Source organism: Miniopterus schreibersii, assembly GCF_964146895.1.
Source record: "Miniopterus schreibersii genome assembly, chromosome: 2".
Lineage (NCBI taxonomy): Eukaryota > Metazoa > Chordata > Mammalia > Chiroptera > Miniopteridae > Miniopterus > Miniopterus schreibersii.
Window position 1 is genome coordinate 133,507,140 of NC_138102.1, and position 27,734 is coordinate 133,534,873.

At 40.8% G+C, this 27,734-nt stretch overlaps 1 protein-coding gene across 2 annotated transcripts in view; it reads left to right on the forward strand.

The window, feature by feature from the left end:
• The window catches only part of PPM1H (protein phosphatase, Mg2+/Mn2+ dependent 1H), a 270,856-nt gene extending 254,650 nt beyond the window's left edge, over positions 1 to 16,206 (forward strand). The window contains exon 10 of one of the 2 annotated variants that reach the window (XM_081129750.1): positions 15,894 to 16,100. In XM_081129750.1, the coding sequence (XP_080985876.1) occupies positions 15,894 to 16,086 (193 nt within the window). In that variant the 3' untranslated portion in view covers positions 16,087 to 16,100. Of the gene's footprint in view, positions 1 to 15,893 lie in introns of both variants that reach the window. The other variant, XM_081129753.1, reaches the window with a different exon arrangement.
• The last annotated feature ends 11,528 nt before the right edge of the window (positions 16,207 to 27,734 follow it).

Here is a 27,734-nt window from a genome sequence, read left to right on the forward strand (position 1 = left end):
TATTATATTTGTATGTGTGGAACTCAAATGTAGACACATAGACTTGGCAACCTCCAAATACAATCCTAACACTCTGTTCCTCTGGGGGACCAGAACAAAGCCAGAGAAAGCACGAGAGAATGTGACTGCTCAGGGAGGGGGCAGATTGGTGTCACATGCAGTGGCACAATCATTTATTTTATTTATAGGTCTAACCAGAAAAATGGACTGAGAGCAGCTGAGTACCAATTTATTTTGCTGCCTGAACCGATGAGTAGTGGCCTTAAATGTCATTGAGTTGGAAGGTTGCGCATTTCATTCACTGCCAGGTTACAGGAAGCTTTGAAGCAGGTCTAAAAGGCGGCCGGTAATTGTCCTGGCACCTATCGAGGTGGGCAAACGCAATCCTGCTGGGTAGAATTGGCTCGGTGGGGGATGAGGGCCGCCTGTCATCATTGACTACTTTCATCAAATGCTGCTTGAATAGCAACAAAGGTGGTCCATTTAGTCCTAGTACAAGAGCAAAGTGGAACAGAAGGTAATAGTTACCTCCCAGAACAACAAAAATGGATTTGGAGGTGAGAAGCAGAGACTTGTTTGGGCCACAAGCCACAGCATGTGCCTGTGACACGCAGGTCCTGTGTGTAGCTGCCTAAATGTGTAACGTTCAGATGAAGTAAGTACAATAATAGAGGTATGAAGGGAGTGTGGTGGAGAATCAGAATTTAAGAGTCTAAGGGTCAGGGGAGTGTTCCACACTTGTTGACCACCGAGCTGGGTCATGGAGGGTGAGGAGGAGTTGGCCGAGAGGACAAAGGTCATGCTAGCCATGGAGAATCATAAAGTGTAAAAGAGAGGCGGCAAAAACACCAGGATTGCACTTACCCACCTCGATAGGTGCCAGGATAAATACCGGCCACCTTCTAGGCCTGCTTCAAAGTTTCCTGTAACCTAGCAGTAAATGAAATGCACAACCTTCCAACTCAATGACATTTTAGGGCACCATTCATTGGTTCAGGCAGCAAAATAAAGGGTCCTAGGTGTATGAGTTCAAGCTGTGTGTCACCTCTTTGTGAAACTAAATGCTTACAAGGTGGCAGAAATTTCACTCCCTAATAAAGATTGGCGTCTACTCTAATTTTGAAAAGAACATAATGGAAAACTGTATATGTATCTTTAAACACATCTAGCCAATAATGACTGCAGAGCAAGCCAAAAACCACAGAAGAGAACCAAGCTCAGAAATCCTAGTATAATTGTTTTTAGCTTCAAATAATCCTACTCCACTAATATGACATGTGACACACAAACAAATACAAAGTGCTGTCTCCCTAGCTTTCCAGCTGAACTACAATGTGGTTTTCTCTAAGGACAAACCATGAGCTGGCAGCTAACCAGCAGCTTTCCCTACATCTGCACACTGGTCTGGTTCTGCCTTTCCCTGCTGGGCGGCTCCCTGACTAGGACTGTTTCATTCAGTGGACAAGTTTTGCAGAGATAACTTGGAGTATGTCCCATTTATATGTATGTATATACTGCTGCTACCACCACCCTCCCTCAACCCAAAAGGACAGAGACGAACCTATAGCCATCTTAGTATTCCCTGCCCCACGTACAATACCTGGCACAAGTAGATGCAAGTTTAATAAATGCTACTCAATGAAAGAATCCTAGGCTTCCTGACCTTAAAACCAGGACTCTCCACTGCAAGAGTGATGCTCATACTTTAGCATGCATCAGAATTATCTGCAAGGCTTGTTAAAAACATAGAAGGTTGGGCCTTCCCCAAGAACTTCGAATTCAATAGAACTGGGGCAGGCCTGAAAACCTACACTCCTAACAGGTTCCCAGGTGGGGGTGGTGCTGCTGATCTGGACCACACTTTGAGAATGTATAGCACATACAATTATGTACTTTCCATAATACTTGATAATGGTCATAAATGACTACTTACTGGCTTATGTATTTACTACACTATACTTTTTATATTATTTACAGTACATTCTCTCTACTTACTGGTATGCCATGTTAACGCTGGCAGCAGCCTCATACATCTCATGTCTATGGCGTCTCTTGATTGCATCATTTTCTCATGTGCTTGACTTAACCTCATGTTATTTTATAATAGTGTGGCCTAAGTACACAGTGCTTATAAAGTCTACAGCAATGTCCAGCAATGTCCTGGCCTTCACATTTACTCACCACTCACTCGCTGACTCACCCAGGGCAACTTCCAATCCTCCAAGCTCTATTCATATTAAGTGCCCTATACAGGTCTGCCATTTTTTAATCTTTTATACTGTATTTTTACTGTACCTTTTCTACTTTTAAATATGTTTAGATACACTAATAATACTTACCATTGTGTTATAATTGCCTGCAGTATCCATTACAGTAACATGCTGCACAAGCTTGTAACCTAGGAGCAATAGGCTATACCATATACCACCCAGGTTTGTAAAAGTGAGTGCACCCTGTGATGTCCGCACAAGGATGAAACCTTCTAACGACTCACTTCTCAACATATCCTCATCGTTAAGGGATGCATGCCTGTATAGTTGGATAACAGTGTGTGGAGTCAATAAGTTCCATGAGAATTAGAAAGGGAGAGATCAATGTCAACTAGACTAGCAAGGCAAAGCTTTATAGGAAATCTAGGTCTGGGACCTTGAAGGATGGCATTTAGGATAATTATTGCTGTATAACAAACCACCCCAAACTTAGTGGCTTAAAACTACTATTGCTACCTCATGGTTCTATAGGCTGATTCAGCTGGGTGGTCTTGCTTGGGACCTCTCATGTAGTTAGTCAGATAACAGCTGGGACTGGAGTCACCTCAAGGCTTGACTGGGCTGGTTGTTTAAGATGGCCTCATATCCAGTGCCTCAGCCTCCTCCATGTGGCTTCTCTCTCCAAAAGAGTTGCCTGGATGTCTTAATGGGAGTTCAGAGCTTCAAGAGACAGAAAGTGGAAAATGCCAGTCCTCCTAAAGAGAAGCCCCAGAATTGGCACAATGTCACTCCTATCATATTCTGTTGGTGAAATTAGTGGCAGGCCAGCCCAATTCAAGGGTGCAGAGGAACAGACTCCCCCTCTCAGTGGGGGGCAGCATGTGTATTCAGAAGAGAGGGAAGCGATGGCAGCTATCTTGGGAGACAAGCTACCACAGATGGGCAGAGGAAGCAACCCACAGAATGAAGATGCAAGAACCAGAAGAGAATCAAAAGAGATCTAAAGGCTTGTACCCAAGGAAAAGTCAGAGTACAGCTGACGCTTGAACCTGGCTTGGAACTGCGCAGGCCCACGTATACATGGATCTTTCAGTTGACCTGCGCAGTCCAAACCCTCGTAGTTCAGGATCAACTATAGCTGAAACTGAAATGGAGAGGCTGGGTCTCACCTGGTAAACAAGACAGAATCACTGTAAGTTCTTAGGTAGCGAAGTGGCTTTCACTCATCAACACACCCACGTGTGCTGTCTGCCTCCTGGCATCTGGCCACGTGGAGGGCCAACCACACGGGTCAGAGTGTAGCAGGAGATGCAGGTAAGTGAAGAAGCAATTACAGTTTGGTGTGATGACCGCTAACCACAGAAAGTGTGGGGTGTTATGGGAGCTTCTAACTCCAGTAAGGAGGCAGGAGAGGGAGGGGGTGGCTGCTAGTGTTGTGTTAAAAAGATCCCTCTGACAGAAGTCCATGGGCATGATTGGAGAAGGGAAAGAAGCCAAGGAGACCAGTTAGAGGGGTGTAGCAATAAAGGGGGTCAGAATTAGACCCTGTATATCTCCTCCTCCATCTCTAATGCATGAAGATGTAGCCCTGCCAGGGAGAACACCTAGATCGCGATGGGGTGTTAAAAGTTGTCACATCCCCTTTAAAGATCTGGTTCTGCCCAATATATAAAGTCATCTGATGAAACTTGTAAAATAACAAGACGTGGTTGAAATGATGCCAAGACACTATTTGGCATTTCTGGGAGCTCACATCAAAGGCGGTGGAATGGGGTGTTCCTTCCTCAGGCCCCAGAAGCACCTCCCTGGCTCTGAAGGAAGAACTCACTGCACTCTTTGGAGGCACACGGAGTCACTGACTAACCTTGAGGGGAGGAATTTTCACTTTGTTGTTCTTGTCCAAATTAGATAAGCTCATGTCCTTAGGACAGCACCTGCAGTAATTGCTTACATGCTGTACCAAGGAAATAGCAACTGCACACCGTATCCCAGAGAGATCCCTCTCCACCAGAAAGTGGCGCTGGTCCTGCCGCCTGCTTGCTGCCGCCACCACTAACTATATTGATGCATTGCCAAAAACACGGTGGAGGCTCAGTGAACATATGACTAAAGCATGTATCGAATTTTGTGCGGATCACAGAGGGTGATGGGGCTAGGTGCACTCCAAGTACTTAACTCTGCTTCCTAAACTCTCCCTGGGGCTCTCAGTGTGCAGTTAGTTAACTATTTAGATAAATGGAGGAGCTTCCACCCTGCTACCAAGAGAACCCGAATCATTACACTCAGCCCTGGTGTACAGTATTACAGTTACATTTCAAAGGGAAACAGTGACAACTAGTTAAGTCCATGGGATGAGGTGGCAATCTCCTGTCTGTTTTCAATGCTTACTGTCCTCAGGCGCCTCCTTTCCTGTCTGTTCCTTTTCTTCTTTGCTAGCTGTTCATTCAAGATTCTTCCCCAGGGACGCTGTAGGTGTGGCGAGGAAGCCAGGGAATTCAGTAGGAATGTCCATTTTCTTCTTACTGGCTGGCCCATTGCAAGCTCCTGTCAGAGTAGAAGAGAAGTGGAGAGAAGACAGCTGGGGAAATGGAAAGAGAAAAATGAGGAAGGGATCACAGCAAGCAAAAAGGAAATGAAAAGAGGTGGTGGCAACGTGAGGACCCAGGCAATGGGGGAAGAACCCTCGCGGTCTAAGGCAGGGTATGGGATAAACATTAAGACAGGAAGTGCACAGAGACCATTGTAACCAGCAGCCAGCCAGCCCACCAGCCAGGCCCAGGACTGCTCCTTTCCTCTGCTTTCTTCTGTTTTTTGTCATTTAACTGGTAACAGCAGCTCTATTGCAAAGAGAGATAAAGTTTGGCTTCATCAATTTTAGATATTAGATTTATAGTTAAATGCTATATTAGTTTTCTATTGCTGCTGTAACAAAGTACCACAAACTTAACTGCCTAAAACAACACAAATTAATTATAGTTCTGGACGTCCAAAGTCCAAAATGGGTCTTACTGGGTTAAAATCAAGGTATGACATCCGGTCAGCATGGCTCAGCGGTTGAGCATCAACCTACAACCCAGGAGATCGAGGTTTGATTCCCTGCCAGGGCACATGCCCGGGTTGGGGGTGCGATTCCCAGTGGGGGGCATGCTGGAGGCAGACAATCAATGACTCATCATTGATGTTTCTATCTCTCTCCCTCTCCCTCTCTCTGAAATCAATCAAGACTATTTTTTTTTTTTTAAATCAAGGTATCAGAAGGGATTTCTGAAGGTTCTAGGCAAGGATGTGTTTCTTTGCCTTTTTCAGCTCCTGAAGGCGACCTGAGTCCTTTGTCTCATGGCCCCCTTCCTTCCTAGTCAAAGCCAGCAATGGCAGGTCGAGTCCTCACATGGTATCACTCTTTTGCTTCTAAAATTACGTCTCCTGCTCTGACTGATTTTTCTGCCTCCCTATCCCACTGTGATTATATTGGGTCCACTGGATACTCCAGGGTAATCTCCCTATTTTACAGTCAGCTGATTAGCAACTTTACCCCATCTGCACTCTTAATTCCCCTTTGCCATATAACCTAACATACTCATAGGTTCTGGGGACTAGGGTGTGGACCTCATTGGGGGGACGGGGTATGGACCACAAACACTGTATAACTTTGCTGAAACTACACTGTTTCCAACTTCTCCTAGTTTGAAACCAAGAACTCTAAATGTCAGTTATTTGTTTGTTTTTCCTCTTCTGGGTTTGTTGAAAACAGAAGTAACAATCCTAATCATCTGTCACTTAAAGAAGGGAAGATTTATTGCTTTGACTAAAAAGGTACTTGTCACAATAGCAATACTATACCCTTCAGCAAAGACAAAGCCTCTCTTGCAGGGCCTGCAACATACTATCCACATGTCACCTGGCCCCACCCTCTTCTCACCAGTGCTGCAAAGATGCTCTCAGTGGTCCTGCATCTTTGCCCTGAAAGGCAGTACAGAGGATCTGGGGCCCCTATGAAGGGGCAACATACAGATCCACAGTCCCAGGGGACCCAACTGCTTGTTTGGGCCCATTATAGTTACTGTGGAACTGATGGCTGCCATGCAAAATGACTCCTCGCCATTTATTTGTCAGTCCAAGTAATGTAATACCATTGCTGCCGAAATTGCTAGCAAGCAAGGAAGAGTTTCCTAGTCTCAGGCTAGACTTCAATCAACAAGAAAAGAATCAGATTGACTACTGTTTTTGACAATGTTGGTAGACATCACAATTAGGCACGGGGGATAAAGAGTTAAAGAAGAAATTTTAAAGAAAATAATACATTTCTGCTTTTTATATTTTTCTGAGCCATTTCTTGAACATTCCTTTAAACTGGCAACAGGGCCATTTCCCTGACGACAGGACTTTCCTGAGAACTTTATATTATCTGTGCTCTTCAGAACAATATCTCATGGTAGGTATTACAACCAAGGAAATTGAGGATAAATGAGATTAAGAAAGTTACCCGAGGCCACACAGCTATTAAATAGCAGAAAAAGGAAATAACCCTCTGGTTACCCAACTCTAAAGCCCTTGCTTCCTTTTGCACAGAATAACTCACTACTGGGTCACCTGCCTATAAGGTAAGTGGTGGCAATACGAAGTTCTATTGCCAAGGACCCAAAGTCACCAGATTTTGTTTACACCTTCTCAAGCACCTAAGTCCCTCACCAGCAATGACTCCCCCAATTTCCTGACTAGTGACTGGCCTAAAGTACCACAGTGAGCCAGGATATAATTGCGAGTCTACCCTTGTTTCTGGTGCCTCAGCACTTCTCTGCAAAAGACAGCCATACATTATGTAGGAAGAAATGAAGAAACTGAGCAAAGAAGGAAAAAAAATAGATACAATTGAGAGCAATCTGTGTAGGAAGGAGCTCAGTTCTGTAGAATATGAAGTCACACATACTGTTTGTCACAGAAGGGACTAGAGAGCATTGCTCTGCAAAATTTGGAAATTCTGATTTTCTATTATTTACTTGGCCTCCTTAGACTTCATCCTCAGAGGAAATGTATCTTTGAACTCAAATTCAATATGTGACTAAACCAAACAATTAAAAAATGTTAATTAAAAAACAGACGTAGCCAAAACCAACAACAGCCTAAATACGTATTAGGAAAAATTCCTTTTGGGAATTAAATTCACTTGGTAATAAATTCATTCTTAAAGTTAGGTGGTTTCTTTCTTTCTTTCTTTCTTTCTTTCTTTCTTTCTTTCTTTTTTTTTTTTTTTTTTTCTAAGGCTTTGCAAGCTTTTAGTTTATGGAAAGATGCTATTGCTGATGTAATTAAATTTTCTTAAGAACTCAGTATTATTTTTCAACCTAAGAATACATATGCAATGCAGTAAGAGCTGTTCTAACATTATGCAAAAACCTATCTTAAGGTATGGCAAATCAGAGCATTTCCCAGGTCTCACACAGTGCAGAGTGCCAACTATTGTTGGCACCAGAATAAGTGTTCTCTCTAATTTAGCTTATCCCCATAGAAGCTAATATACTGAGTCACGTAGTGATACTCAATAATATTGGTTAAATGAAGAAATGTGTATTTATGTATCGTTGACCCTTGAACAATGTGGGGGTTAGAGGCACTGACACCCCATGCAGTCAAAACTCATTTCTGATTCCCCAAAAACTTTCCTAATAGCTACTATTGACCTGAAGCCTTACCAATAATATAATGATTAACTTATTTTGTATATTATATGTACTATACACTGCATCCTTAAATAAAGTAAGCTAGAGAAAATGTTAAGAAAATCATAAAGAAAAACTTAATTTATAGTATTTATTGGAAAAAATAACCCATGAGTAAGTGTACTGGCACAGTTCAAGCCCATGCTGTTCCAGGGTCAGCTGCACATATATTCACTGACTCACAGAACTGCATGAGCACATTTATTTTCCAATGCAAAACAATTCAGGTAATACTGCCCTCCCCTTTTCCAGTCTCCTTTCCGTAAAAAATCCTCTTCTTTTAGGTTTTCCTCTTCGACATTGTTAGTAACTTTAATTTTAATTAGATCAGAATCCTGTACAAAGCTTCACAGATGGTCCATAACACGGTGAGGAACCAGGGTGGATTTATGTTTTATCAGTTTTTATATCCCTTAAAAATGGCCAGCCAGGCGTGGCTCAGCGTTTGAGTGTCGACCTAGGATCCAGGAGATCGAGGTTTGATTCCCGGTCAGGGCACATGCCCCGGGCTGGGGGCTCGATCCCCAGTGGGGGGCGTGCAGGAGGCAGCCGATCAATGATTCTCTCATCATTGATGTTTCTCTCTCTCCCTCCCTGTCTCTGAAATCAATAAAGATATATATTTTTTAAAATGACAGCCCTCCATTAGAAAGGAATAAGAAGAGTATCATGACTAGAATATCAACTTAAGGGTCCTTACCCAAAATAGAGTCAAGGGTCTTATGAAAGTGCTTGAAATTTCTGCTCACTCCACAGGGTAAACACTGAAGATTGCTATTGCTATCATTCAAGTAAAATGTTTGTGTTAACACTAGCATTATTCATATTAACAATCTAGTCAGTCTAAGTTTTTAAAACAGTAAGTTTAGAGTTTAGATGATGAAAAAAATTATTATTATCTAAAATTATTATTATCATCAGCATAGGGGCACTGGATACCATGGGTAAAGATAATGATAAAAGAAACTAACATTTACAAAAAACTACTTATACCCCAGGCAGGCCCTGTATTAGGTACTCAGCATATACGAACGTATGAGATTCGGGAGGAAGGAGAATTTTTGTGCTTATTTATAGTCATTCAAGCTTCATTCAAATATATTTTGTTGTTTTGTTATGTGATTTAAAGTTTTTTTAAAAAAAAGGAAGAAAGAAAAGCAATGAGAAAAAGTACCATTCCTCTTTGTCTAAAAACCCTGTGAACTAAACACAAATGATCTGTCCCCCATACACCCAGTATACACAGTGGGGTAGTCACAGAATAGTTAGCACAAGGCTCTGGTTCGAAAAAGGGAGGAAGCAAAAGGCAAGTAGCAATCTCTGGTCCATAGCAAACCCCCCTGGGCACATGTTGCCAATTCCTTCATCAGGATTCACTTCTTCTGCCTGCAGTGATTCTCCTCAGCTCTTGGCTCCATCCTCTGACTTACCCTTCCTATTCCATAAAATATAGTCCATATTGTAAGTTCAGTGGTTTGATGAGCCTGCTTCCTGCCTGTAGAAGTTTCAGGATCTAAAAGCTTCTTTTCATTTTGAAGCCATCTCTGTTCCTTACAGTCTAAAGCTGGTAGTATTTTTACAAGTACAATTTTCTTAAAAGCTTTGTAAGTTTCCTACCTTATTGGTCTCTTTACTTCATTAGACAAAAGTCACATCAACAAATCTTGTCTACCTGGGGGCTCCCTGTAAAGCTGCTGATCAATGCCTTTATTAGTCTCAGGATTGCTATTGTTGGAAAGGATCCTTAAACTTTTGTCTGTCTGCAAGGATTCAGAAGGCACCACCCTAAATCTTTCTGGAGTCCTAATACTTTCACAGTTATATCGTTAACTTCATCTTTACCCTGACAAGTTTTTGTGATAGGACCCTGAATTTGACTTTTGTCCTGGGGCCATTTTTCACTTAGGGAATATTTTGCTGGGAGAGCCTGATGATCACAGAAAGACTTCGTTTTCTAATCCAGCATGTTTTTCTCTAAATTTTGCTTGAAAACTGAGTAATTCCTTCTAAAGCTTATCATTATCTATATTTTATGACACGGCTATGAGAAACCAGATGCAGCTTTTACCAGTTAGCCTGAAAAATCTTCAGGCCGATCCGCTAGGTGTATTTTCTATATTATTGCAGGAAACAGCTTTATTAACAAGGGCTTTTCCTCCAGCTTTAATCATTTTCCCCTCACTTTCCTTTAAGCCCTACTGACAACCTCAAGAGCCATCAGACTTCTGCCACTTGTCTCTTTAAGGCCCTTCCAACTTATGCCTACACATAGCTCAGTTCCAAAGCCACTGCCGTATGGTTTAGGTTTTGTTATGGTAATATTCCACTTCCGGGTCCCAAAAATCAGTTCACCCTGAAACTTGGGTTTAAAACCGCCACCACCATTTTGTTCTCTCTCATGGTTCTGAGGCTGGAGTAAGCTTAGCTAGGTGGTTCTTGCTTGGGGTGTCTCATGAGTTTGCAGCCAGACAGAAGCTGGTGCTGGAATCATCTGAAAGCTTGCTCATTCATGTGTACGGCACCTGGTCTGGGAAGACTTAAAAAGCTGGGGGCAGGATTAGCTGGGGTTCCTCAGACACTGCTCCCTATCTCTATGTGATCCCCTCCTGGTCTTTTCAGACGGAAGCTTCAGGGCAGCTTAGGGCTCCAAAAGCATGTGTCAGAAGAGAGAAAGAGAGGAAGGCAGAAGCTCTGTCATCTTTTATGACCCTAGAGAAGTCACACGAGTGTCATTTCAATCACATCCTATTTACTGAGGCAGTCACAAATGCCATTTCGGTTCAAGAGAAGGAAACGTAAGATGATTTTTTTTATGGAAAAAAAAGTGTCAAATAATTTGCAGTTATGTTTTTAAATTACCACAGTTGGAAAAAAAGTACACAAAGGAAGGCTTTAGAACCGCTGCCGAAACCACGCTTTGGCAGTTACAGTCACACATCCAAGGGATCACGGGCAAAGGCAGGTCGGGGTCACATACATTCAAATGGGTGAAATGATTCCAACTTTTTATTCTCCAAGGAAGACTGATTTTTTTCCTTCAGTTAGAGAGAGAGAGAATGTTTCATCAGGAAAAGTTATGTTCTAAAGCAGAAGTTTGCAAACTATAGCCTGCAGGCCAAACCTGGCCTGTGGCCTGTTTTTGTACGGCCCATGAGCTGAGAATGATTTTATGTTTTTAAAGAGGGAGTGGGGGGGAGGAGGAGCACAGCAGCACATGTAATAGAGACCATATGTGACCCCCAAAGCCTAAAAATAGTTACTATCTATCTCTGGCCCTTCACAGGAAACATTTGTAGATCTGTTCTAAAGCACTTTCAAATGTGTTTCCAGAGGGTTACCCCGGACAGAATAGCAAACATACCTCTAGGATGCTTTTAATAGGTGGATTTTCCTTGTGAAACAAAGGAGATCCTATAACACAGGACCTTGTCCTATCACTTACCCTTTTCTGTTCTGTTTTCAGTCTGGAATCTCCATATTCCCTCTCGTTTTTACTGTCATCCTACCAACATTGTCACCTCCTCACAGTAAACCACCCTTCCTCCCCTACCACCTCCGTCAAGTTTTGTGTGTGCAATTTCCTTTTCCCCTTGTATAAGACTTCTCTCCTCAAAAGCCATAATAGTGTTTCTTATTCCTAAAGAACAGTCATAAAGGCAAACAACTGAACGGAAGAAGGTATTTGCAAATCATATATGTAATAAGAGGTTAATACCCGAAATATATAAAGAACTCATACAATTCACTAGTCATAAAAAACAAACAACTCAATTTAAAAATGGGACAAGGATCCAAACAGATATTTTCCCAAAGAAGATATACAGATGGCCAGGTATATGAAAAGCTGGTCAACATCACCAATCATCAGGGAAATACAAAGCAAAACCACAGTGAGATATCACCTCATACCTATTACAACAGCTGTTATTGAAAAGACAATAAATAAGTGTTGGTGAAGATGTGAAGAAAAGGAAACGCTCATGCGCTGTTGGTCGGAATGTAAATTGGTGCAACCACCAGTGAAAATATTATGGAGGTTCCTCAAAAATAAATGCAACCCTCCCCCCACCTCCCTGGTTCACTGCAGCATTATTTACAATAGCCAAGACATGGAAGCAACCACAGTGTCCATCAGTGGGTGAAAGTATAAAGTGTGATACACACATGCACGTGCGCACACACACACACAGGAATGTTAGCCATAAAAAAGAATAAACTTGTCACCTGCAACAACATGGATGGAACCTGAGTACATTTTGCTAAGTGAAATAAGTCAGAGAAAGACAAATACCATATGCCTTCACTTACATGTGGAATCTAAAAAATAAAAACAACCCCACAAATTCACACATACAGAGAACCGATTGATGGTTTCATCATAAGAAAAAGTTGTAACAATGTGTGGTGCTGGATGTTAACTGGACTTACTGTGGTTATCATTTTGCAATATGTACACACATGTATCGAATCATTATGTTGTACACCTGAAACATATGCTATACGTCAACTATATCTCAATAAAAAAGTCAAAACTCCTTACTCTTGTAGGTCACTCATGAGGCCATAATAATAATTCCAGCCTGTCTATACCACCATCTACGCCCCAACCCCAAATTCTTATAGAACATCTTAGATTATATGCACCGTGAAAGCTCATGTTTTTTTGTGTACTTTTCTCAGGCTGTTCTTTTCTCATACCCAAAAGTACTCATTCCTTTTTTTTTTTTTTTTTTTTTTACTGATTTTAGAAAGATAGGAAGGGAGAGGGAAAGAGGGGGATAGAGAGATCAATTTTGTTGTTCCAATTACCCATGCATTCAATGGTTGACTCCTGTATGAGCCCTGAGAAGCCCTGACTGGGAATCAAACCCACGACCCTGGAGCATTGGGAAGATGCTCCAATCAACCGAAGCTCCAATTGGCCAGGGCCTATTCCTTCATTTTTGTGACAGTGACAAGAATGAAAGAATTATCATGTCTTTCTTACCCCGATTATGATCATGATGAACACTGATTGCTTGGTGTTCTGCATCCCTGTGGCATGTTGCTGTATATACATCTACAAAGCACTTATTTTTTGTTTTCATTTCTTTATATACATGCCTATTTCCTCAAATAGAAAAGCTCCTATTCATCTTGATATCTAATAAATACACAGATTAACAATTGTTTAAAAAAATGTTTGAGTGAATGATCCCAGATCCTTTTCCCTTTTCCCTGAAAACCCACCCCTTTCCCAAAGTTCATCCAGGAGTGCAGCTCTGGTGTTCAAGGTGATCTCTTCTCGTTCCTACTCTTACGGCTTTTCTATTCACAGAGCTCCTAAAATCCTGAAAGAAGTCAGCCTGTACCCTCTCTAGAAATTTTATGGCCCCTATTTCATTATCATTTTCTTAGCACTTTAAAACTCCATCTACTCCCCAACATGATTTTCCACTTAGCCTAGCCTGACTGCATGCATTTCAGGGTCTTAACTCTTTCCAACAGTTTTGTTGTTTTTTCAATCCTCACCTGAGGATATTTTTTCCACTGCTTTTCAGAGGGAATGGAAGGGAGGGAGGGAGAGAAGGAGGGAAGAAGAAAGGGGGGGGGACACATTGATGTGAGAAAGACATCTATTGGTTGCCTCCGGCACGCGCCGTTGGCTGGAACTGAACCCGGTACCCTTCAGTCGACTGGCAGACACTCTAACCACTGAGCCAAACTGGCCAGGGCCCACAACCACTTTTATACATCCAACTGACCATGACCTGTAGAGAAGGGGAATATTATTTTTACCACAGTCATACAGAAACACATAAAAAACTATTCTATTAATTGATAAAAAAGAAAAAAAAGAGGGACATGATAAAGGAAAAAAGATGGATGTCAGATCAAAATGCCAAGAGGTCATTTTCAAACTTGCACAGTAACTTTTGCAATAATGTGTTTTTCTTGGGTGTGTGATTTCCTGGGAGTAGTGGAGGACCTTTCTGCTTCAACCCGTTTATGGTCTGACTTGACTGTTGGGGAATTCCTAATCTTGGAAATGGGGCTTTAATTCCCCAAAATAAAATGGTTACAAGAAACTCAATGACTACGGGAAGGGTCATAACATAGATTCAGGAAGAGTGTAAGGAATATTTAGTCAATTTAAGCATAATGAACTCCATAGGGTTCTTGGATAGTCATCAGAGGACTCTAAGGGTTGTAGCAGTTGTAACATCTATACAATAGTAATTATCCTAAATATTCTGCTAAGATCTGAAGTCCCAGGGTTAAAATAGAAGATGCCCATGAATGTATCCTAGTAATCCCTGTGTGGTTTTGTGTGGGTTCTCACTCTGGGTCTCTCTCAATCACAGGATTCTTTTTTTCTCTTGTTTTGTTTGATTGTTGTTTGTTGTTTTTTAGTTTTTATTATGGACCATTCCAAGCATATACAAAAGAGAATACTATAGCGAACCTCCATCTACCCATCACCCAGGCTCAATACAAGGGCAGTCTTCTTTCCTGTACACTCCCCCAGGTGTACATGTCCCCTCAACCCTATGGATTATTTTGAAGCATGAAGCAAATTCTACACTTTCATTAATAAATTATATCCTTTCATTAATAAATTCTTTAGTTTTTTTTAAATAACCACAATATCATTATCAAAAATTAACAATTTTTTAACTTCAAATAGTCAGTATTTAAATTACTCCAGTGGTGTCATGTATTTTTGCAGTTGGTTATCATTAAATCAGGATCCAAACAAGTTCTGCACATTGCAATTGACTGCTAGGTCTCTTTAAGTCCATTTTGAGGAAATGACATATGCACCCCCATAAGCCCATGTTCATTGCAGCACTACTGACAATAGTCAAGATATGGAAACAACCTAAGTGTCTATCGATGAATGAATGGATTAAAAGGTGCCAATTATATACATATATATATATATATATTGGAAATTCAGCCATAAAAAGGAATATCGCCATTTGTGACAACACAGGTGGACCTGAGAGCATTATGCTAAGTGAAATAAGGAAGAGAAAAACAAATACCCTATGATCTCACCTATGTGTGGAAGCTTAAAACAAAACACCAGAGCACAAAGATATAGAGAACAGACTGGTGGTTGCCAGACAGAGTTAGATAGGGGTGGGTGGGAGGAGTACAAAATGAGTGAAGGGGGTCAAAAGGTACATACTTCCAGTTATAAAATAAATAGGTCATGGGGATTTAAGGTGCAGTACATAGACTATAGTTAATAATACTGTATTGCATATTTAAAAGTTGCTAAGACAATCTTAAAAGCTTATCACAAGAAAACAATTTTTGTAACTATGTACAGTGACAGATGTTGACTAAACTTACTATGGTGATTTCACAATATATACAAATATCAAATCATTAAATTGTACAACTGAAATTAATATAATGTTATATGTCAGTTATACTTCAATTTTAAAATGAAAAGGCAGAACAGAATGGACTGATTATATAAGGTGATGCCTGAGCTAATAAGATGAAGGATAGACAAAAAAGAGAGTCATAATGCGGGAGCTAGTAAGAAAGAAGATATAAGACTGGAAATCTCTAGTGGTCCACCGGGTAATGATTTTAGCCCAGAACATCTTAGGTGCTCTCCAGAGAGGTGTCAGTTACGGGTATGAAGGAATCAGATGTTGACACCAGTCATATCTTCAAGTGGATTTGAAGATATGCTCCTTAATTCACAAAGGTTTTTGCTTAAACTATAAAGAAAAATGTCTGTGTGGATAGAGGGACTAGAAGAGAACCATCAGAGTCAAGTACATAGAACCTTGTTATCCTCCACACCTCACCTATTTAGGTTTTAGTGTGAGGTGACGTTAATAATTATGTATTTCCTATGTTGTATGTACACCTGACCCTTGAGCAAATGGGAGGTAGGGGCACTGACTCCCACACAGTCCAAAATCCATGTGTAACTTTTGACTCCCCCCAAATTTAACTGCAGTTGTCCCTTGATGTCTACAGATACCAAAATCTGCGGATGCCCAAGTCCCCTACATAAAAATGGCGAAGATCAGTGCATACAGTCTGCCCTGCCATCTGAGAATTCCCAGTGGTGGAGAGAAAGCAGTGTCTTCATCTACAGTTGGTTGAACCCACAGATGGAAACCTGGGAATACAGACCAATTGTATACTGAAAACAAAATCCATGTATAAGTGGACCCCATAGTTCAAACTCATGTTGTTCAACTGTATATTAAAGCCACAATGAATTACTACTAGAGCTGTAATTAAAATAAAATAAAAAAAGTTTATTTTAATCTATAGGTTCCCCTTCTCTTTTTTTCTTGCATTTTTAAAGATCAGGTCATTTGTCCTTTGGAATTTTCCAGTGTGAATTTTGCTAATTGTACCCTGTGGTGATTTAATGTATTCCTCTTTATCCTAAATATCTTATAAACTGGTAGTCAGATCTAGAAGCTTGGGGAGTTCAATTATTTAAACTTTATGTTGTTCTGTACTTCCATTGTATCTCATGTCTAGTGTCTCTGTTTTTGTAACCTTAAGATTTATCAGTGGTTCCCAGCTGGGCGTGGCTCAGTGGTTGAACCTCGACCTAGGATCCAGGCGATCGGGGTTCGATTCCTGGTCAGGGCACATGCCCAGGTTGAGGGCTAGATCCCCGGTCAGGGGTGTGCAGGAGGGGGCTAATCAATGACTCTCTCATCATTGATGTTTCTGTCTCTCTCTCCTCCTTTCCTCTCTCTGAAATCAATAAAGATATATTTTTTTAAAAAAAAGATTTATCAGTGGGTTCAAGTGTTGTCAGACTGACCCATGCATGAAATAGCTCTCCATCAGCATTCCACTTAACAGTTTTAATAGCCAGGAGGAGGCCTAGCTTGATTATTTCATTAGCTGCTGCAAAATGTTAATGTCCTATTTCTATCATATCGTACTTTTAAGCTGGAATTAGTCTATAATGAGAAAATCTCCCTCACAACTCTTTAGTTACCCTGAGGTAGTTTGTATAAAGCAGGATAAATACTTGATTCTCTCTCCTGAATTCAGTCCCAGCAAAGCTCATAATCAGTTCTCCATGGCTTTTACTGTCACAATAACCCAACACTTCTGCTCTAGGGAGGTGCCTTCTATGAGGCCAGCTCAACACCCTAGTCATGGGGAGTCTTCCTTCTTGAAACTCTTAAAATGTTTAGAATGTACATCACAAAATGTAATGTCTGACTACCCTGTGAAGAAATCTAAAGATTGTACACAGCCAGATGTCACATTTTATGATGCTCTACTGGGACTAAACTATTAGAACTTTTTAAATTTTTTATGCAGGTACAATTATAACAAAAATCAGTGGGAAAATGGCTTTTTCTAAAAACACAACCACAATACCACAGAGTGGTTCTGGAGCAAGGGCTCTAGAGTACGTGCCTGAGTGGAACTCAGGTTTGACCATGGATAGTGTTCAATACTTTTGTTATTATTAGACAAATGTGTTCCCTTTAGAATACACATCCCATTGAGGATGGAGATTTGTTCATTTTAGTCTATCATGTATCTCCTGGTATATAGCACATATTCAATATACGTGTTAGATAAATGAATGAATGGATTTATCTGGAACATATTTATTCTGTATGAGTTTCACTCACTAAAAAAGAAGTTAAAGGCAAATAGGATTCTTATTTTCAATAATTCACCTAAAGTCTTATTAAATGTTTTTTAATAGGTATATAAATGTTTTTTAAAAACAGGAAAATATATTTCCATTTTCTTATGTACTTGCTTTTAGAGGTTAGTCAGCTTTCTGCCACTTATTTGGGTAACACGAAGTCAGTGTTACTACTACAATTAGCCCATAGATATCCACTGCTTTTCTGTTTAATGAGGGCTTTAAAATATACTGTGTGCAGACTACTGAAATAGCAACCTCTGAATCTTAACTTTTTTGTTATATTCAATGTGGTATGAAACACACATAATTTAGATCATGTAATTGTAGTTTGTTACTCAACCAGAGAGCAGTTAATAAATTTTTCACTTCTAACAGAAAACACAGCATTATAAATGCATGATCTAAACTGCCAATGTTTGTGGACACATTTTAGCTCCTAATTTACTTGACTTTTCTGTGACATCTGACACTATGTGGCCTTCTGAGAAACTCTGACCTCTGTGATAAAACACCCTCAATTATATTATAATGGAATTAATGGAATTTGAAACCTGACTAAAAGCAAATGATGTATTTTCAGGAAGTGTTGTTTGAGGTTGGATAAGGAAAACTAGGAACTTGTCCTTTAAAATCAACACAAGACTATCTTATGTTTGTTCATAATTTAATATAATTAAAAGACAAAATTTGTACTGTTGGGTGTCAATGGTACAGCTTAAAAGGATCCCATTCACTTTAGTAGCCAGAAGCCTGTATAGGCACAATTACATCTGAATAAAATAGCTCTTTTAAAGAAAGGTGACTAAAATGAAAATTTAACTAAAATAACCTCTCAACTTGAGATATTCCATGTGGAATTAGTAGTATTTCTGTTAAACAAATTCAGATAACACCCTAGCATATCAGCTGCACATAAATTTAAAACGTAAGCCACCCAGAGTATCACTATCAACTACAATTGTATTGCTTATCTCCAAGATCTCAACTGCACTTTTAGAATGACTACAGGCTACAAACGTAAGCAAGCAAGGTACCCCTCTAGGCTACATGATCTAAGTGCTCCATACTTCTCTCAGCTTTCACCCATTTTTTTATGCCCACATTTTGATTATTAAGCATTTCATGTTACACCTTTTCTAACTATGTGTTCTTTTGGGGCAGTGACCTAGTCATACAATTACTGGTTTTCCCATGGGGCCTAACACTAATAATCTAAAAAAGAACACTTAATGAACTGCATTAAATAATCATTCAGGTAATTTTAACATTTTCCCCTTAATTATCTACATACCAATGGCACCTATAGCTTTTTAGATTTTATGACAATGGACAGAATGCTCTCGTGTATTTCTAATCTGTCCTAACTCATTTTTAAAACCTTTGATTTTTTAAATTATTTCAACTTTTTAAAAATATATCTTTATTGATTTCAGAGAGGGGGAGGGAGAGGGAAATGGAGACAGAAACATCAATGATGAGAGAATCATTGGTTAGCTGCCTCCCACCAGGGACTGAACCCACAACCTGGGAACATGCCCTGACCAGGAATTGAACCCACAACCCTTTGGTGCACAGGACACTCAACCACCTGAGCCACACAGACCAGGGCTGTCCTCACTCACATTTGAAAACAATTGTCTTATTTTCCTTTTGTTGCACAAATTATAGAGGAGTATTCAGTGGGGGAAGTAATAGTACCTCCTTTGTCAGGTTTCTTTACTATGGCGTGAACAATTGGTGAAGAGAACCTATAGTTATGAAAAAATCTCAAAGCTTTCTTGGCCCTTGTTCCTATACACTGAAGAGCTCATCTTTGCCGTCAGGTTCCTCTGGCAATAATTCTTTTGGGGATACTCCCCAAAATACAGTATGTCCTGAGTGTACCCTTTCTGGTCAGTCTTGCCAACCTGCCAAAGTAATTTTATTTTTAAAAAGCTTATAAAGTTTTTATATATAAGATTAACAATCAGGAACTCTCACTTTGGGGGATTGTAGCAAAACTGTGTTCCCCGAGAATATTCTTCAGGTATCCTATACAGTAACATCTATATTTCCAATAATTGAGGATAACATTAAAATGTCATTACCATAACCAGCTTTCCTTTTGTTTGGTACTTATTGAGGGCACCCAAAAAACTGCCCTATTCTTTCCCAGTTGACTTTTTGCTAATACAAATTACTTATAATGCTTAACAATAGGTCTTTAGCAAAAAAGTTGTGCCAAATAAATGTCAAAAGTACCAAGATTAGGAAGTTGTACTTACTGTCAACAGTAAAAATGTTCAGTAGGCAATTTTCACCCGTGCGTAATGTAAAAGTGAAAGGCTGATATATTTTTAAGATTGGAGATTAAAGCAGATATAGAACTATGGTACTAAAAACATGCTGGCTATGGCAGTGTTTTCTCTTGTAACTCGGCAAACAAGAGTAACATGGAAGTACCTTTACATCCAACAACTCAAAAATGTTCCTACTATGTGGGCAATACAGTTTTGAATGAGATTTACTTTAAAAGCTGAGGAGAAACTCTGAGTACTGTATCTGTATATAATAGTTTCCTATCTACTTATCCACTGAAGTTCAGTAAGTTATTGGCAGAATCTGTAATACTTTAAGGTATAGATTAACAACTGCTGATCCTCTATAAAGGTGTTAAACAGTGTAGTGGGAAAAAAAATGACCTCTGGTGGATGGGTATTAGCTTGATTGGCTCAATGTTTTGAAAAATGAAAGTTATTACAATTAGAATTTTATGATTATTTCCCATAAATCAAGATTTGAAATAGCACCAAGACTTTCATCATTTAAAAGAACTGGCACTTAATAAAGTCCTGAATTTACTTTGCTCTTTGATATCAGTAAAAGCAAGCTCAAAGAGCCAACATTCAAGTATTTACTGCATTTCAAGATTCAACATAAGCTTCTTCGCTGTCCTTCCCACAATGAGGCAGCTCCATCCAGATGAGATCAGACTGAGGCAGGTTATGGCTCAAAGCTAAACCAAACCAAATCAAGGCACACTTATTAGATCACTTCTGAATTACAGAATTATCAGACTCCCATTGAAGGGGAGAGAAAAGATTCTGTTGGTTTTTAAAGTTTTTCTTATGTGTGCCTTCTTCTTAGGGAATTGCCTTTTTCAATTAAGCATTAAAAATTAAACCACAGAAAATGATTACATTACATTCAAAGCTAAATAGTCTGCACAAATCAAAACCAGGTCAGTTTAAAGAAAGTACTAAAATTTACAACTGATGTATCTCAGTGAAATTAAGTTTAAAAACTACAATTATCTTCTTTTTCACCCAAACTTCAGGATAAAAACTTCGGGAGTAATTTCATTAGCTATCCAATTTAAGTTTCCTTTATAAAAATTGTATTTTACTATTTGGAATAGTGGTACATCAGGAATTAAAATGGGTGTTAATTGGACTTTAAACCCAAAATATCCAGAAACCATACTTTTCACTCCTAACTAGTTCCTTTCCGCCCATACTAAAATGCAATGCAAAAACAAAATGGTATAAAAACAAAGGCCAAAAGAACCCCCACCACACCATCAGAATTTAAGCCCCCAAAGTTAAAGAAAAAAAATACCACTCACAGCACTGTGGAAAGAATTTATTTGCCTCATTAAAGAAAATTTCAATAGTGCATTTAACTATAAATTCAATCTTCTCATTCAAGGAGTTGCAAAGTTTAAATCGAAACTTTCAATTGCTTTAGTTTTACATTTTTTAAACTCTTTAATTTACCGAGGGAACGTATCGAAAAGCCAGATTAAACGTGTTTTAAGGCATAAACTTCATAATTAACGGGTCTATTAGTCTGCTCCCCGTGCCAGTTCTGCAGGAGGGCAGTTCTCTCTACTCCGACCTACAGCTAAAGCATGAAGTAAAATAGGTACAAACTAAATCCAGCATCAACTACTGAAAGAGTTGAAATAGTTTAGGATGGAAAAGTTATGTCATTATCTTACACAATTTCACTCCAACAGTGAAAAGCGAACCCAAAGGATAGCTCCTCGCTCCCCCCCCTTTAAAAATGTCCCGTGTCCCGGTCCACCCCTCTCCCCGCAATGCTTCCCTTCCTCCCTCCCTCCCCGAAAATGTGGAACTAACGGTTTCCGCGGCGGCCGAGCCGGCCGGGCGCCGGGGCTCCGCGGGCTGTCCCCGCGCCCCAGAAAACAAAGGGGATTCCCAGCCATTGTCCTCCGCGGCGCTGAGCATCACCAGCACTAGCAAGGCAGTAGCTTGCGCAGTTATCTCCACAGCGGGCAATGTCACAACCCGACCAACAGCACAAACTACTACCTCAGCCAGGGCCATGGTGTCGGGAGGCACCGCACCGGCTGGGGCGAGCGAAGCGTCTCCGGCGCGCCTCCGTCCTTCCTCCGCCGCCGACGTGGGCTGGGCCCCCCTGCCCTTCCCCGCGCCCGCCGGAGACCCCGCCCAGCGCCGCGCGGCTCGGCCGCCCGGGGCGCGCCCCGAGAGCTCCCGCGACCGCAGGCGGCGCCGGCGCTCGGCGCGGGCCGGACGGGGCTTCTCCGCGTAACCGGCCGCTCTGGAAACAGAGAGGGCGCGCCCGGGTCCTGGCGGAGGCGCCCCTCCGCTCCACTGCCCCGAGGGGAGCTCGGCCCCTGGGCCGCTCAGAAGCAGGAAACGGGCGGCCAAAGTGAACCCAGACGCCAACGGGATCCGACGGTCGCGGAGAGGCAGCGAGCGGCGTTCCCGCGCTTCGCCGGCAGCCCGCCAGGCGCTCCGGGCAGACCCCGCCGCGCTCCCGCCACGTCTCCGGGCTGCGCTGCCCGCGCCCCTCCCCGCCCGAGCCCACAGTGGGGGCTGGGCGGCGGCCGGGTCCCCACCGGCGCCTCGCTCCCCACGTCCGTCGCCGCCGCGCCGGCTCAGCACGGGTGAAGGCCCGGGGCGCTTCCCGCTGAGGCGGACACGGGTTCTGGCGCCGCGGTAAGAAACCAAAGCACAGCCAAGCAGTCCCCGGCCACACGTTCCCCGCGACCCTTCGGGTAATCCCGTGCACCTCTGCAGGAGGCGAGGGTAAAACAAAAAACCCGTAAAACTGAAAGCGAGCCGGCCGGCGGGTGGCGGCGGCGGCTCCGCGCGCGCGGACACCCGGCCCCTCTCGCGCTCCGCTGCTCCAGTGCGCCCGGACGAACCATAGAGATCCCTTAAGGAGGCTCGCGCGCTACTCCCGACACGTGACCGCCAGCCAGCCCCACCCCCGCGCCGCCATCTTACATCCGGGACAGAGGCGGCGTCCCTGTCCCCGCCTTGGCAAGCTTCGACGTGTCACTAGAAGTGAGCTCCAAAACGGGGGACCGCAAGGCTACGTTACCACAGCGCTGAGCCCGTAGGCCATGCCCCCCAATCCGCTTACCGGGACAAAGTGAGGCCCCAAACTTCTCCCGGTCATTGCCCGCAAAGAAAATGGCGGCACTTACCGCCGTCTAAGTGGACACGTTGTACACTGTCTGGGTTTAAAGTTTCCGGCACCGCCTTTCCTATCTGGCCAGGGCACAGCCATTCGCGCTCCGCCCCGCGGCGCGCCCGTGGCGCGCCCGCGGCGCTACATTCCGCAGAAAAGCGGCGGGAAAGCCGCGGCGCAGCTCGCTCGCCTCAGTGCGCAGGCTCCCGGGGCTTGAGGGTCGCCTTTTTTTTCTTAAAGGCCAAGTTTGGGAGAAGGCGGACTGTTCTGAGCCGCGTCTGCTCCAGCCCACGCAAGTTACTTTTTGCCTCCCAATTAGGGATTGTGGTCTTAAGTTAAATCATTTTAAAGAAAAAGTAACCGGGAGTTGTCAGATAAAATACAGAACGTCCAGTTAAGTTCCTATTTGAGATGAGGATTTTAGTATGTGTCCCCTGTACTAAAAAAAATAAAAATAAATCGCTATCTGAACTTCACGTTGAACTGGGTGTCCTGTATTTTCACCTGCTACATCAGCGCTCCTGTTAGTCCTCGCGCTCCTGAAAACCCAGCCTGCAGGTGACCAAAGGAAGGGATGAGGAACTGAAGGTGCAGGCTAGGATCTGGCAACAACGCATAAAGGGGCATCCATATTAACTCGTTTTGGGAAAAGTAAGATTTTCCTCTTAAACCTGGGTAATATAATATTTAATAATAGATCATTTCGGCCAAGACACTCTTTGCAAATTGAAGATTACCTAACACACTTTTCGTTTCTATTCCATATGGTATCGGTGACGGGGCAGTTTCCTGAAGAACAAGTTTTCAAATTAAAAAGCATCCTGCCTAACATTTCAAAATAAGTATGTAATATGCAAATTAAGAAAAAATACATGCCCACTGCAACATCTGTTATGCTTATTCGTATTTTAAAACAACTGTTTGAGGTAGTTTGCCTGGGATGGCCAATCTGAACTATTTCCCATTAATATTTGTGTGTGTGTGTATACAACACACTTGAAATTAAATGCTTTATTTCATGAAGCAAAACCTGACTGTGCATCATACAGAAGCTAAGCCAGTAGTCTGGTTATGGTTCACACCACCATGTCCTGATAAGCAATGACTGGGCTGCCAGGGCATCACCCCTCCTTGCTCCTTCACTGCACAGTAGACACTATCCTGCACCACAGCAAATGTCACTTGTGGTAATGGTACAGATTTTCAAATGGTCTTTAAACAGATGTTTGGTGTACAGTATACAGATACATTCCAGCAATAAAGTTTCCAACGAAACTTAGTCATTAGACTACTTTAATTGTATAAGATTCATTTCCACAATTAACCTGATTTTGACATTGCTAACACCAGTGCACTCATCATCCAGATACTATGCACCCGTAATATCCAGAATCTAAGCATCCTTTCCAAATGTGACCACCTGCAGCTCATCAATCCTTCATGACCTCACAGCAGGAAAATTGCAGCAGCTTCCTATCATAGCTTTCCCTATTTATAGTTCCTCCACTCTGTCTTGCTTATAGCTGCAAGTTTATCTTCTTAGTTTCATAATTTACTCCTAAAAATAATCACTCCAAACTCTTGCCATCTCAAATCTAAACAATTCTGCTTGGCTTTCAAGGAATTTTATGAATAGGTCTCATTTCCTCACTGGCAACCTTGTTTCATACAACATACCAAAAATGCAGTTTCCTCATATTTTAAATATATCTTGCTCACATTACTTGTCTTTACCTGCAATATCCTTTGGAATCATAAAAAAATCTACCTCGCCATCAGGGCCACTGTAAGTTCTCTCTCTACCACAGCGCCTTTTTTTTCATTTCTTTATTGATTTTCCTTCTTAATACATTAATAAAAACCTGAACCACAGACGACTAGGCTCAAGTTCTCTATTTTATGATCCCATATTAATCTGTACTTGCCACAGTACTCTGCACATTTGTTTAAGGTCTTATATTCCTGCAAAACTGTAAACTCCATGAGGACAGAGAGTAACCCAATGCCTAACACCTGATAGGAGCTAAAATGACATGAGTACTTAATTATATAAAATCTTATGTTTAGTGTTATTTTATGTGGGTCCTCAACTAACTATAAGCACCTGAGCACTCCTAATGACTTTTCTCACATACAATTATGAGTATATAGTAGATTAACCTGCAGTGCTTGTCCAGTAAAAGGCAAAAAATATGTCCCTTTATGAGAAAGTATAGGATTTTTGCCCATTTTTGAATGATACATACCAAAAGTGTTTTACTTATGTAAAACCCACCTAGCAGTTACCATGGACCAGGGACAGTGCTTTATAACACTGCTTTTTAAATCCTAATAAAGAACTCTATGAGTTAAACACAACTATTAACTCCATTTTATATGAGGAAACCAAAACAGGTTAACTAACTTGCTCAAGGTCACACATCTGGTAAATAAGCGAGCTAAGATTTAAACTTAGGAAGTCTGGCCCCAGACTGGACTCTTAAACACTATGCTATTTATTATGATGTAACAAACAAATCAATAAGCAATTTTAAACTCCTGGACCAATAATAAAAACCCAGTACAGCTCCAGAGGTCAGTCATTAGATAAATATTTTCTTCACAGTATTTGAAGTTCTTTGTTATGTTCCAGTGTATTTGTCTCAACATCTATTCATAGAAATAGTAGTTGTATAAAAAGTATTTTCACTTTATTTTAGTAAGACTTAGGTTTTAATGAAGTGAGAATCTTTTTTGTGAAACATGAAATTAGCACACTGTAGTGGAGAAAGTGTCTTTGGAAGCAAGACATGCTAATTCACAGACTTTAGCTGTGTGACTACACAGGTTACTTCAACTGCTAAGTCCTGACTTTCACCCTGTAAACTAAGTATGACTTTCTTGCAGGATTTCTACTAGCATTATTATTCCTTATAGGAATAATGTAGGTAAAGCCTTGGCTGACACGAGGTACTTAAATGATGATTAAAATGAGAAATTAGAAAAACTGTAACTACACCTGACTCCTGTAAATATTTTGTAGGAATTTTTCAGTATCATACATTTATTACACAATTCAGGTTCTCAAAAAAGAAAATTTAGCCCTGTCCGGGTAGGTCAGTTGGTAGAACGTCATCGCAATATGCCAAAATTGTGAATTCAAGTCCCTGTCAGGGCACGTACAAGAATCAATCAATGAATGCATAAATAAGTGGAACAACAAATTGATGTTTCTCTCTTTCTCCCTTCCTCTCTCTAAAAAAAAAATATTTAAACTATTTTTCTTTGAGAGGTAGAGGAATAGTCTAGCATTGCTATAAACAGGCAGTCTCAAAATTAGTCTCACTAAATTAAAAATACATAGGAATGCTTATAAAACAAGAAATGATTATAAGAGTCTAATCCACTTGAGGATTGTTTTCTAGCTGACCTAGAATTTTTTTTTAAGTTCAACATTTTATGACCTAGAATTTTTACAAAAAGTTCTAAATCTGCTTTCCAAACTGCTGAGATAGAGATATTTCATCACATCCTTCTGTGTATTTTTATTTTTTTCATTTTATACATTAATAGTTCCAACAAAGCTCTCAAAGACACACCTTCCTTATTCTATTTCATAAAAGTTTTCCCCAATTGACAGCATATGTAAGCCATCCTAAACAGATTTGAGTGATTACTTATGAAGTCTGTTGAGTAGATTCAGTGGTGTGGGGTGTGACTGATGTGCTGAACCTAGTGGGGATGAGAAAGCAAACACAAAGTATATTAAAGAAAAACTGAGTTATTTATCATATCTGGAAGTAAATTCTCAAAGTGGTTATAATTTTAAGTTATACTGAGAAAACTAGCACTGCTAGAACATAATTAAAAACCTCGAGTCATGCTGAGTGGTAACTGTAAAGCAATTTAAGGATCTATACAATCACAGCTGTAACTATGCAATTTTTGTGAAAAATCTATCCTAGGCCACGAAGAAAATCTGGGTTTGAGGCCAAGAGACTTTTATGATTATAATATGTAACTGATACATCTCAACATAAAAATTGCAAGGAGAAAGTGTAACAACAGCAGTATTACTTTCAAGAACTGCATTGGGAGCTAAAAAAGAAACTCACCAAATTAGATAAATATATCCAGTCTGACATAAACATCATATGGATAACAGCCTTAAGAGATAGGAGTTGTAATATGTTAAAATTATGACACAGAAGTAGTAAAAGCTGGAAAGCAAATGCAATTTACACAGTTGGGTCTAAAGCCTAATGTTTTGTTTTATTTTTCTAAATAAAAAGAATAAGATTATAATATTACAGCTTTGGAATTTTTCTCATACCTAGTAAACTTCATAGAAAGCATCAGTTGTTATATTGCAGTCGTTTACCAAATAATGGCATGGTTTTGATCCTTCCTGCTTGCACTATTTATTGAATGTTGTTTAAAATAAAACAATGTAACTAAATGTGCAGCAGCTGAAAATGGTATCAAAACTCAAGGGTACAATAATTTTCGTTTTCTTATTCCACAGTGTAATTAGGAATGTTTCAGCTGACCTTTGTATCACTGTCAGTACCAAGCACATGGTTACTACATACACCCTGGAAAGATCTGGAGAGCGTACTGTAACTTTCTAGGTCTTCTATCAAAAGAATACTGCTTTGTAACAGAAAACCAGAAACAGCTGAAATACATGGGCAATATGCTGTGTCACATCCTCCTACTTAGATATCATAAATC